At 44.4% G+C, this 12962-nt stretch overlaps 5 protein-coding genes across 5 annotated transcripts in view; 3 read left to right on the forward strand and 2 right to left on the reverse strand.

Moving 5' to 3' along the window:
* The window catches only part of CYBJADRAFT_85470 (CFEM domain-containing protein), a 1416-nt gene extending 643 nt beyond the window's left edge, over positions 1-773 (reverse strand). Inside the window, exon 1 of the mRNA XM_020217971.1 lies at positions 117-773. Coding sequence (XP_020070579.1) covers positions 117-479 — 363 coding nt within the window. The 5' untranslated portion in view covers positions 480-773. The remainder of the gene's footprint in view (positions 1-116) is intronic.
* A 980-nt stretch (positions 774-1753) lies between these two features.
* On the forward strand, positions 1754-2017 carry CYBJADRAFT_114953 (KilA-N domain-containing protein; the record flags this gene model as incomplete). Its single annotated transcript, XM_020212176.1, has 1 exon — positions 1754-2017. A coding segment is annotated over one exon (264 nt), but the record flags the coding sequence as incomplete, so codon positions are not given.
* A 2170-nt stretch (positions 2018-4187) lies between these two features.
* On the forward strand, positions 4188-7664 carry KAP123 (karyopherin KAP123). Its single transcript, XM_020214976.1, has one exon. The coding sequence runs from the start codon at positions 4227-4229 to the stop codon at positions 7566-7568; it is 3342 nt and encodes a 1113-aa protein (XP_020070581.1). The 5' UTR covers positions 4188-4226; the 3' UTR covers positions 7569-7664.
* Positions 7665-7821: 157 nt separating this feature from the next.
* Positions 7822-9243, forward strand: ALG3 (dolichyl-P-Man:Man(5)GlcNAc(2)-PP-dolichol alpha-1,3-mannosyltransferase; the record flags this gene model as incomplete). Its single annotated transcript, XM_020212675.1, has 1 exon — positions 7822-9243. One exon carries the CDS (start codon positions 7822-7824, stop codon positions 9241-9243), a length of 1422 nt encoding a protein of 473 aa, XP_020070582.1.
* Positions 9244-9629: 386 nt separating this feature from the next.
* On the reverse strand, positions 9630-12050 carry CYBJADRAFT_162360 (LisH domain-containing protein; the record flags this gene model as incomplete). Its single annotated transcript, XM_020213683.1, has 1 exon — positions 9630-12050. One exon carries the CDS (start codon positions 12048-12050, stop codon positions 9630-9632), a length of 2421 nt encoding a protein of 806 aa, XP_020070583.1.
* Positions 12051-12962: the final 912 nt, after the last annotated feature.

Here is a 12962-nt window from a genome sequence, read left to right on the forward strand (position 1 = left end):
GGCTCCTCAGAGGTAGTTGGCTCCTCAGAGGTAGTTGGCTCCTCAGAGGTAGTTGGCTCCTCAGAGGTAGTTGGCTCCTCAGAGGTAGTTGGCTCTTCGGATGAAGAAGTGGTAACCTCAGAAGAAGAAGACTCAGACTTAGAAGACTCAGACTTAGAAGACTCAGACTTAGAAGAGGACTCAGACTTAGAAGAGGACTCAGAGGACTCAGAAGAAGAGTTCACAGAGGCACCGGCATTCTTACAAACGCCCTCGAAGCTCTCGTAAGCTGTGTCCGCGTTGTCGTTTGGACAGATAGAGTTCAAACAGTCCTTCATAGCAGACGAGTCATCCTCACAGATACAGGAGATGTCCGCCAACTCGCTACAGGAGTCGGATGCTCTAACAACTTGCGCAGCACAGGCAAGAAGACAAGCTGGAGGAGTAGCAACAACGGTAGAGGCCAAAAGAGCAATAGCAGCAATGGAAGATGTGTACATGTTGTTCAGTTCTCTCAGATGAAGTAAAGCGAAAGTGGACTCTGTTTGCTTGATTGAAAGGGAAAAAACAAACAAAGATCGAAAATATAAACAACACAAACAGTGCAAAGGAGAAAAAGGATGATACAAACCAAAAAGAGATTCGAGGATTTGTTTACTTCGCAGAACGTCCGCCTCTTCAGAGTCTCGAAACAGAATTAAGCTTTTTTTTTTCTTTTTTTTTTTCTACTTTTTTGGCCTGGACTTTGTCTTCCCGCATATCTGTGCTGTTAAAACCAGACCCGAGCTGCCTTGGGCATCCGCTTTCCGTATACAAAAATAGAAATCGTACTGTTTTTCTTCGGCACTTTTGTTCTGGACACGCTTTGAAAACAAACGCTAGGCCCACCGCATTTTAGCCTAGACATGGTCAGCGGCGGTCCCAGAAAGTGGGATGGCGGTTACCCTGTTTTGTTTGTTTTGTTTGTTTTGTTTGGCGAAATGTATCAGAAAACAACAGACGCGCACAGGATGATTTCCAATTTCGAGGCGCCTGCACGTGACTCCCACGGGAGTCAGTTTCTGGTAAACCCGAACACCTAAACATCTCTACACCACGGCGTCGTGCTTGTTTTCGCATCTCCTCCCCCTCTCCCTGTTTATCTCTTGTTTACCCGATTCGGTCGAAATTGTGCTCGCACACGGTAACTTCGCGGGACTGGGGCGGACGGGCCTTTTTGCAAAATTTACCAGGACAAAAGCTCCTAAGCCAAAAAATTGAACCTCGACGCGTCTGGAAGAATTGAGCTCCATAGTAAAACAGACATTTGCTGTTGTATCAGTGGGAAAAGTCATCAGGAAAGTTCAATTTGCGACTTGATAAGAGACCCATCTCACAGTGTCCACAGAACTGCTCATAGCTGTGCGTTCTGCTATTTATCAACAAGTCTGCTGCTTTGCTTCTTTGTGAGGTGTCTTTTTTCCCTCTCTGTCTCTTTTCCAGCCCTATCTCTCAACAAGTTCAGTCTTGTCATAGGGCATTGGCCATTGTACTGCTCCACTTTGATTATCAGATCATTCCTGACATTGCACTCACAGTCGAGAAACATCTCAAGAGGTGACGGAAATGACAGACAATTTGTACATTGCCACGTACTCAAATGTATGTATACAAAAAACGATGGCACACTTGTGCACGCCCCTCGTCGCTTTCTCTCTCTATATGGAGGCCCTCCTTCCACGGTTGTCACCTGTCGAGACCTGTATTAACACAGCACTAACTTGACCCCCCATAGATTGATGTTTATGAATGCTTCATAGATGATGTTCCCTTAATGAGAAGATGCTCGGATGACTGGGTGAACGCTACTCAGATCTTGAAAGCTGCGAAGTTCCCAAAGGCTCATAGGACTAGGATCCTTGAACGCGAGGTCCAAACAGGGGTACACGAGAAGATCCAAGGTGGGTATGGTAGGTTCCAAGGTACTTGGATTCCCTTGGATATTGCAAGACCGTTGGCTCATAAGTATAACATTACTGATGCGATGGCTCCGATATTGAGCCATGTTCCTGATCCAAAGAACCCTGTTCCTCGTAAGACAAAGAACGTTACCAATAAGATGAGTTCGTCGACGAATAACGCATCAGCACCAAACGCGTCTTCAACGGCTTCACGCCAGGGAACAGGGTCTCCAGGAAAGAAACCGAAGAAGGTTTACAATACAAAGAGAAGACGTGCCGCAGCGGCAGCGGCAGCTGCCGCCGCAGCAGTTGCCAATGGTAGTTATGACCCAAATGTTAACCATCAACAGCTTCAAACACCACCTCAGAGCAGACACCAACAACAGCAGGGTCTACACCCACAGCATCAACCGATCCCTGTTCAGCATGTACCAAATGGGATGATACAAGTTGGTCTTTGGCAACATATGAATGGTTATCAACAACAAGTTCCTCAGATGGCAAATTTTGCGAATCCACACCGTCAAGCTGTCCACTATGCTCAACAACAACAGCAGCAACATCCACTTCAGCATCAGCAAATAGCACAGCAACAACATATGCAAGTGTTTGGACAAGCGTTACAGGTGCCTCAACAACAGATGCAGCAACAGACTTTCCCCTATCAGCAGCATAAGACCAAAATATCACAAGAGACATGGTCCCAGGATGATGCTTCGATACATATGGATGAAGTCATGAGAGACTCGGATACTTCAATCTCCTCAAACGAGGAACATTCAGGGTATAAGAGAAGTAAAGCCATCTACATGGATGCACTGATTCAGTTCTTTGCTACTGATGCAGAGAAGATCCCACAGAATCTGTTAAATCCCCCATCGGATTACGATTTCAATGAACCAATAGACGAAGAAGGTCATACACCATTGCACTGGGCTGCGTCGATCGCAAGTATCCCACTTATCGAACTCTTGTTGAGACACGGTGCTGATCCATTGACGCCAAACGCTACTGGACTGAACTGTATTTCCAGGGCCATTTTCTTCAACAACTCTTATCAGAAACACAATTTCCATATCATTGTCAATCTTATGAAAAATTGTCTATATACACCGGACAAAGCTGGAAGAACACCGATGCACTATCTCTGTGAAAGCATTCGCTCAAAGCCTGAAACTGCTTTATACTACTTGTCTGCAATCTTGGATCAACTGAGAATGGGTAACAAGGATTTGTTAGAGATTGTTGTCAACCATACAGACGTTAATGGTGACAGCGCAGTTTCATTAGCTTTGAGAGCAGGGAACGATGCGCTGGCTACTATCTTGGAACCTTATTCTAATAAGAAGAAGGTGTCTGTGAATAACTCCGACGTTGAGGCTGTAAAGGACGAATCACCGGAAAATGAAGAAGGGGATGATAATGATAGGGTGCCCCTGCAACAGGACAATGAAGAGCAAGACCACCCTGGATCTCCCTTGAGTTCAAGTCTTCCGAAAATGCCCGTGAAGGAGGTCGGTCCTATGTTATCCTCTATGTTAAGCTCTTTAGCAGACGCGTATGATACAGAGTTGAAGAATAAAGAGGAGGAGAGTAGTCATACCAAAACAATATTGGATAAGCTGAAACAGGACATTGAAACTACTGAACGTCAAAATAGAGATATTCTTGTACAAATCGAGGAAGGAATATCTCTTGATGAGTTGTTGAACAACATTGGGGAATTGGAAGCAGTGTTCAACAAAAAGAGTGCACACCTCGGCAAAGTGCTGGAGAGATCACAGGCTCTGGAACTTGCACAAGCTGTTTTAAGCGAGGAGAACTCTATAACCGACCCAGTAGTAGCAGGGGATGCAGTCGCACTAGGGATTGAACTTACACGTCTCCAGATGGATCGTACGAAAGTTGTCAACGACATAATGGAAGCGTTAACGAAACAGAACATTAGTAAGAAGATGAATAACTACAGAAGACTGATATCCTTGGCTTGCGACATCAAACTGGAAAGTGTTGATGAGCTCATCGATGAGATCGAAGCAGACCTTCTAACCACCGTGGAGTGAGAAGAAGCATCGCCCTGCTAATAATATACAATGATTTTATCATGATGTTGAAGGCTCATCGTATTGCACATAGTTCAACACTTACTGTAGGGGCCTGTTGTGGTGTACGGGTGTGTCCCCATACCAAATATCCAACGGTTTTTTTTTTCCGCTCTGCTCATCGCAGATTTTTTTTCTTGTAACAACAATTCGAATTCCCCTTCTGTTTTGTTTTATACCTCTGTGTACAAACACTAGTGGCTCAATGTCTGCTATAAATAACGCCTTCGTTACTACGCTTGAAGAGACCTTGCAGCAGGCTACTCAACCTGACTCCCGAGTCATCAAAGCGGCAACAAACAAGCTTAACAATGAGCTTTATGTCTCACCAGAGGCACTGCCTTCTATGTTGTACATTCTCCAGAGTAACGGTTCTGAACAGATCCGTATGCTTGCCTCTGTCGAGGGGAGAAAACTTGTTGACAAGCATTGGGATGCTTTGGACGTGTCCACCAAGCAACAGATCAAGGAGAATGTTGTTGTGATTGCGTTTTCCGAGGCTTCCAAGGCTATCCGTCATCAAATTGCTCATATCATCTCTGCTATCGCCAGTGCTGAGTCTGAAGATGGTAAGCCATGGTCCGACTTGGTTCAACTTCTTGCCACAGCCTCAACAGATGACAACAATGTTCCAGGAAAAGAGACTGCGTTGTTCATTTTGGTGTCCCTCTTGAAGACCGGCATGCCAGAGTTGGCCCAAGGAATCACCTCTTTCATCGAACTATTCTCCAAGACAATTCATGATCCATCATCTTTGGAAGTTCGTGTCCAATCCCTCTTTGCTTTGTCAAATGTTGCTGAGATTGCTGATGAATTCATTGACTCTCAACCTCAAGTTGGAGGATTGTTCAAGGCTACTATCCCAGCCATGGTTGACGTTCTTAAGGATGTGATGGCTGCTAATGACGATGAAAACACCAAGGAAGTTTTCAACTGTTTCAATGACTTCTTGATGTTGGACGCCAAAATGCTTGGTGATGACATCATTGGTTTATTGCAAATCATGATTGAGATCTCCGCCAATACTCAAATCGATGAAGAGATTAGAGGATACGCTCTTAAGTTCTTGTTATCTGCTGTCAATTTTAGAAAGAACAAGATTTCGTCGAAGAAGTTGGGTAAGGATATTACCCTTGTGGCTTTGAAGATTGTTTCCGAGCCTGTTGATGCTGAGACGGAATTGGAAGACGACGACGATGATAACGAGAACGAAGAGTCAACCCCATCCCGCTTGGCACTCAGATTGATTGATGTTGCATCAACAGTGTTGCCATTATCTCAAGTGGTAGGAACCATCTTTGAGCAGCTCCCACACTTGTTGGAATCTTCAAACCTGTTCGAACGTAGAGCTGGATTTTTGGCCGTTGGTTATGCCGTTTCTGGTGCCCCAGACTTTTACAGTACTAAACTCGACAAAATCCTCACTGGGTTGGTTGCTGGCTTGAAGGACACTGAGATCTTGGTTAGACTGGCAGCCTTGCGTGCTCTTGCTATGTTGATCATCGACCTGAAGGACCTCATCTCTGTTCACTACGAAACTCTTTTGCCTTTGATCATCGAGATCATCGACTCCGCTTCCAATGTTACTATCTACAAATATGGTTGTATCTCATTGGATGGTCTCATCGAGTTCATGTCGATCGAAGGTATCACTAAGTATTTGGAGCCATTGATGAACAAGCTCTTCCACATGCTTCAAGTCACAACCGAGAACCCAAAACTCAGAGCAATCATCGTCTCTGCTATTGGGTCAACCGCGTACGCTGCTGGTACTTCATTCATCCCATACTTTGCCAAGTCCGTTGAGACTTTACAGCCATTTATTCAAGATGCTGGAAATGTCGAGGGTCTTTCCGTAGATGATATCGAGCTCAGAGCCTTGACGTTTGAGAACATCTCTACTATGGCACGTGCTGTTAAGTCTGAATCATTCTCCCAAGTTGCTTCGCCATTAATTGATTCTGCATACGTTGCCATCACTTGCGACACCTCCAGATTGAGAGAAGCTGGTTACATTTTCATCTCTAACATGGCCAAGGTCTACGGTAAGGAGTTTGCTCCATACCTTCACAACATCATGCCACAGATTTACTCAACTCTGCAACAAGAAGAGATTACCTTTGGAGGTGAAGATGATGAAGAAGAGTTTGATGAGGCCAATGCAGAAGACCTCATGGACAAGGTCCAGGTGCGTACTGGTATTACATTGGAGAAGGAGATGGCTGCAATTGCCCTCTCTGAGTTAGCTTTTGGTACAAAGGAGCTGTTTGCTCCTTACGTCGAAGAGAGTGTAACAGAATTGTCCCAACAATCTGCTGACTCATACGGTATGAGAGAAACCGCACTTGCTAGCTTGTGGAAGGTTGTTGATGCCATGACTTCTACCGTTTTGGAAAAGAAGCAATATCCAAAGGGTATTCCTCAATCTTCCTATGTTCCTGAGCAAATCTCGGCTTTGATCCAAAAAACTAGAGATCTCTCTATTGAATCGCTTGCCAGTGAGTACGAGTTCAGTATGGTTTGCTCTGTTCTTGAAACATTCTCAAACTTGATCTCCAAATACGGTGCGATTATCCTCATTAACGATGGTGATTTGTCATCTTTGGAGCAATTGTGTAATGAATTGATCAGTTTGTTGAAGGGTGAACACCTGTGCCAATCTTTGGACGACGATGAGCTTGAGGAAGATGAGGATAGCTCTGAGATGGATTCATTGATCATCGACAGTGCTCTTGAAGTTTTGGTTGCCCTCTCTGAGGCTCTTGGAGCCGATTTCAACAGGGTTTTCGAGCCATTCAAGCCATTGGTTTTGACGCTTGTGAAGTCAAAGGATAAAAACAAGAAGGTTTCTGCAGTTGGTGCTATTGCTGATATTGCTGCAAATGTCAAGGAATCCAATCCTGATACCGATGAGATGTTGCAATTGCTTCTCACTTGCTTGCAAAATGACAAATCCATTGAGGTCAGAGGTAACGCTGCTTATGGTATTGGTATCCTAATCTTCAACAGTGCAAATGATTATTCTTCCGCATATGCAACCATCTTCAACTTACTCTCCAAGTTGTTGACAAAGGTTCAAAAGCAAGAGACCAGTGCAGCTATCGATGATGAAGAGACTCACGACGCCGTGAACAGAGCATACGCCAATGCATGTGGCTGTGTCTCCAGACTGGCCCTTAAGCAACAAGCATCCACTCCATTGAACATTGTTCTACCAATCTTGTTTGAACACTTGCCATTGCAAACTGCTTACGAGGAGTACGGCCCAATCTACGAGCTGATCATCAAGTTGTATCAAAATGGTAACGAGGAGATTGTTCCATACACTCCAAATGTCATTGAGTTACTGTCTCATGTCTTTGACAAAGAGCAGACCACAGATAAGTTGGAAAGCGAGTCTACTCTTGGAAGAGAGGAGAACATTGATGCTAGCAGACAATTCCAAGCCCCTGGTTCTAAGCAACACGTTGTTGAACTACTCAAGTTCTTGGAATCAAAGTTCCCAGGTACAGTCTCACAAAATGCTGTTCTGGCCAAGTACTTGTAAGGCAACTGCTGATGCCCAGTGGCGAGTCTGCTGCCATTGTCTGTGTGTATATTAGTGATCGTTTAGTTTATATCAATTATTTTCCTTTAGAGTCAGTTTCTTCGTAGCCCAAACTGTTGTTTGTTGACATCGAGAGGCTTTTGCCGCTGGTGATGGAAAAATAAACAAACAAACAATCAAAGCGAAGGAATGTATTTATACAATCAACAGAACGCTGTAAGGAAGCACTGGAACGTTAATAAACCTGGTACAAATGGCGGCCAACAGAGTCAAGCAAGATGAACAGAATCGTCAAGCGCTGCCAGAACTCACATTGACAAATGTGCTGGGAGACGTGAAGAATGTGGTACACGGTCTCATATTCGATCCTGATTATAACGTCATTGTATTCCCAGGGATCTTCCTCGTCGAGTCGCTGTTAGTAAAGGTGATTAGAGCTCGTGTTCCATACACAGATATCGACTATACGGCTTACATTGATCAGATTGAAATCATCAACTCTGGTGAACTCGACTATGAGAATATCTACGGCGTAACAGGCCCGCTGGTGTACCCAGCTGGGTTTGTAAAAATATACCAGGTGATGAATTGGATCACAAACGGGACCCAGGATATCGCAATGGGCCAGTTGGTATTTTCATGGCTTTACTTGCTAAATCTGTTCCTTGTGCTGGTGATCTACTTCAATCTGGGCGTGAAGCCATGGGTCGGCGTTCTGTTGATGTTGTCAAAAAGGCTTCACTCAATTTACATCCTCCGGTTGTTCAACGATGCCTTCACAACGCTTTTCATGGTTTTGATGGTGCTAGCATTACAATACGCAGGTCTTTACAAGAAATCAATGAGATCTTTGTCCAAGGTGTTGACGAATTTCATCGCTCCAACGTTCTTCTCATTGGCCCTTTCCATAAAGATGAACGCCCTGTTGTATACACCGGGGTTCTTGCTTATACTTTATTTTCTCAATGATGAGATACTGCTGTCACTGATGATACCACTCGCTGTTGTTCTGTTCTGGCAGTTGTTTATAGGCGCCAGCTTCTTGTTTAACGGGGCAACCATCAGAGAAAGTTATATCACAAATGCATTCGACTTTGGACGCCAATTCATGTACAAATGGACAGTGAACTTTCGTTTCGTACCAGAGGAAACTTTCAACTCGACATGTTTCCACAAGTCCCTACTAATAATTCACATATGCTTGCTCTTGTTCTTCCTCTTTACAAAATGGGTAACACCGAGAGTGATTTCAAAGTCAATTCCACAGTTCATCAACGATGCGGTACACATCTCAACAGAAACATTGGAGACTGGTCACATAATCCTCGACAGAGCTTGTGGACCCCGCTATATCGTTGGTGTTTTGGCCAGCTGCAATCTCATTGGAATCATCTGCGCACGCTCTTTGCATTACCAGTTTCTCTCATGGTACGCTTGGACATACCCATATCTTATCGGTTCAGCAAATACAAACATCGTTATTGGAGTTGCCCTCTGGACCATTCATGAGTGGTGCTGGAATGTCTATCCAAGTACCTTTGTTAGTTCGCTGGCGCTAGTAACCTGTAACCTGATTGTGTTGGGAATTTACTGGTTCAGCTCTTGTACTCCACAACCTTCAACACCTAGCGATAATTTACAAGAGCATTCGGATAACGAAAAGAAGACCAAATAATAATATACACAAATATACACATATATAACTATAAACCTGGGATTCCAATTATGGAAAACGAAAATAAAACAACAAAGTTTTCAACTTCAAGTCCAACACAAAGAAACAATGAACACACTTTTTAGGGCAAAGAATTAAACATGTGCTGGTCGTGTGAACTCACGACGAGAAAAGAAGAAAAAAGGAATGCTGGTGTTGAAACAAAACCAGAATCCAAGGAAAGGTCACAATCATGAGAAACGTAAGATGAGGAACAAGAAATCAAATGGTTTGAGCGTACGACAAAGAACACTGCAACAAACACTGCATCAAAATCACATCACAAAGGTCATTAAAACGAGTATAACATGTCCTGTAGTGGTGTAGAGCACATCATATGGGGACAACTACTCTGTAGCTTCCACGCTATCACGCCAATAACTGTCAAAGCTGGTTGTAACGTCATTACCATCCGTGTTCAAAAAAGTCTCCAAATTGAAGTTACCATCTCCAGAGATTTCATTTGAAAAATCTGACAGCGTAAATTCAGGATACATTTCATTAGGTAGAGATCCTCCGTTATCCATTAGATTACCAGCAACGTCTTGACCAAACTCCACCTGTGCATCATTTGGGCCATCAGGGTTTGTCAGCATTACATCGCCACTTGGTGCATTCTCAGATGTTGGGGGAGTAAGTTGTGACTGGTTGGAAGGTGTTGGTCCTTCATTGGAATCCTTTGACAGTTGATGGATTTCCTCTTTCACGGTAATGGAAGTGGAAGCGGTTACTGCGGTTCCAGAATTTGCCTTGGAAGCATTCGGAGCAGTTACCGGTAATGATATTGGGGGGTTTGGAGTCAATGGAGTTGTTGGAGTTGGTGGTTCAGAATTGTTAGCAGTAGTCTGTTTCTTTGACTTGCGTCTAGTTGCTGTTTTCTTTCTACCATTTGCTGTTGTTGTGGAAGTAGTGTGCGAGATCGAAGTTGACGCAGTTACAACTGGAAGAGAAGGTGAGTTGCTGTTCGAGGTAGCCGTCTTTTTAGACTTCGGTGGGGGCATCTTCTTAATGAATGTCTTCTTTTCCTCCTTCTTTGGTTCACTAAGCATTTTCTTGTTCTCCTTTTCTAGCAACAGAAGTTGCATCTGATAGTCATGTAAAGCGCTCGACCCTGTAGAGCCTTCCTTATCAGATTGAGGTTTCGTGTCCTCTTTGATGTCTGTAAAGGGAGAATTCTTACTCGAACCATTCTCTAATTTTTGTTTCTTCGAAGGACTTGACCGTTGTTGGCTTTGAGCTTGCGGTTGTTGCTGTGGATTACCATTTGCCAGAGGAGTTGGTGGACCATACGAGCGTGGTGGAGCTTTGAAATTCTGTGCTTGTTGTTGCTGTTGTTGAGGCTGTTGAGGCTGTTGAGGCTGTTGAGGCTGTTGAGGTTGTTGAGGTTGTTGAGGTTGTTGAGGTTGTTGAGGTTGTTGAGGTTGTTGAGGTTGTTGAGGTTGTTGAGGTTGTTGAGGTAACTGTTGTTGTTGCATGACAAACTGCTGCTGTCTCAAGTGATTCATCTGCATCTGGGCCTGAGCTTGAGCCCTCACAAAATTTTGAGGGATTCCACCTGGAACAACTGGAGTCTGAGCTGTAGCACCAGCTTTCTGACCTGCAAAGAGTTGGTTCTGTTGCTGCTGGAAGTGATGTTGTACCTCCTGTTGTTGTTGTGATTGGTGTAGTTGTTGTTGTTGCTGAGAAGGAACAAGGAAAGATCTCTCTGACTGAGCACCAGCCATGTGTTGCTGCCGCTGCTGCGCCATCACATTCATCATGTTATTCATTGGTTGCTGTGACTGCTGCTGTGATTGTGGTTGTAATTGTGGTTGTGGTTGTATTTGAGGTTGTGGTTGTTGTTGTTGAAACTGCTGATATGGATTTCCAAACTGCTGCGGTATCATCTGTGATTGAGCACCTACAGACGGGGCCTGTGCTTGAACCTGTTGTGGAGTTGGCTGTGTAGCTTGTGGTGTTGACTGTGTAGCCTGCGGCGTTAGTTGTGAAGCCTGGGGACCAGGCGTAGGTGCCTGTGATGGAGTATGGTGTTGTTGTGAACCTTGGGTGTGAATTTGAACACCAGGCCCTCGATGAGCTTGCTGTGGTTGTTGCTGTGATGATGGCCGTTGACCACGGGTTTGAAACGACATCTGAGGATACATTTGAGGTTGTTGTGATTGTTGTTGTAGTTGTTGCTGTTGCGACGCGGTTGAAGCACCCATCACCACTCCAGAGTTCATTCCCATACTCACGCCGATGCCCATATGCTGTGATTGTACTGCCTGCGTAGTTGAGTTGTGCAACGCATGCTCTTTGTGTTGTCTCAACAGCTGCATTTGGTAGTACTGCTGGGCATTATCCGACCCACCACGATGTGTTCTAGCGTTGAACACGTCCCAAAAGATCTGCCACCATTCGTACAGGAACCCCTGAGGAGCATCTAGCGATATAGCCAGAGGTAACAGCTCCTTCTGCGGAGCACGTTTGATAACTTTACTCGTAGGCGGTCCTTTAGGGATGTCCGCCTCCTTCATGAAGCTCCGTGCGGTTCGTGGTAAGGATGACTTGATCAAGAAATCATAGACATAGGCGTTCAGCAGTTGTTTAGAATTCGTCGACTTGAGGTCATTCACATAGCCGCCACTACCAGTCTCGTCCTGCTTCTGATGAGAGACTGGAGGAGCACTAGAGCCGCCCAGTTGTGAAACCGTTTGGGACAACGCTGCCGGCGGCGGTTGTCCGCCCTGCTGTTGTAGTTGATGGTGCGGATGGTTATTGTTGTTCATCGATAACGATATCAACATATACACACTGGTCACACACAATCAATAACTTAAGAGATCCAAAACTGTGGAAACCGTTCCTTGTTGTGGCTTTGGTGTTCTGTGTGTGTGCACTTTGTGCTTTTTTTGTTTTCTCTGGTGATTTGTTGTTTTTGTCGACCCGTTCACAAATACTTGAACTTCAGGGTTAAAAAAAGAGCTGGAATGGAAAAAAAAGAAAAATCCGCTGGCTGTGAGAAATTCTGTGGGAATTTTCGCAATGTGGTGCTGGAAATTGAATTTTGCAGATAACACCAAAAGGGCGAAAAAAAACCCAAACTCGCTCGAAGAACACACAGTAGATATAGGAGATGGGGTTAATTGGATAAGTGACGAGAAGACACAACAGCTAACACGATAATCTTCTTTATCTGACAATGCTATGCAGTCTTCTATACTTCGGGCTTGATCTTACCTCCTTTTGCTATTCCTGCTGATGAAATGGGACAGCCGAAAGTTGCAAACTTGTGGTAATGTTGAATAATGCGAGTGCCCTGTCTGTGCAATATGTACCGGGTTTTGTGCGTCTTTTGTGAATGTAGGCGAATGTTCTGTTTCACTGACAAGGAGTCAAGGCTGTCAAGAGAGAAGAGGCGAGTTGTTTTTATCTCTCTTCGATAGGAGTGAGAGCCTATTGAGATGATCTCTTTGGCGTTTGGTAAGGGGTGATCAAACCAATCCTTTTCGTCCTTTAAAAAGGTGAACGTGGTTTGTTATCTTGGTGAATTTTTTGTTTTGGCGCACCCTTTGTAGCGTGCTCTAGGCTCGTTTTTTTGTTTGTTTTTCCTGCTTTTCTTTTTCTTTCTCCTTTGAAATTTTATGCTGCGCTATGGGGGGGAGGGGGGAAGGGAAAAAAGAAATTACAGGCTGAACTTA

The sequence above is a fragment of the Cyberlindnera jadinii genome (assembly GCF_001661405.1).
Source record: "Cyberlindnera jadinii NRRL Y-1542 unplaced genomic scaffold CYBJAscaffold_6, whole genome shotgun sequence".
In the NCBI taxonomy this organism is placed as follows: Eukaryota; Fungi; Ascomycota; class Saccharomycetes; order Phaffomycetales; family Wickerhamomycetaceae; genus Williopsis; species Williopsis jadinii.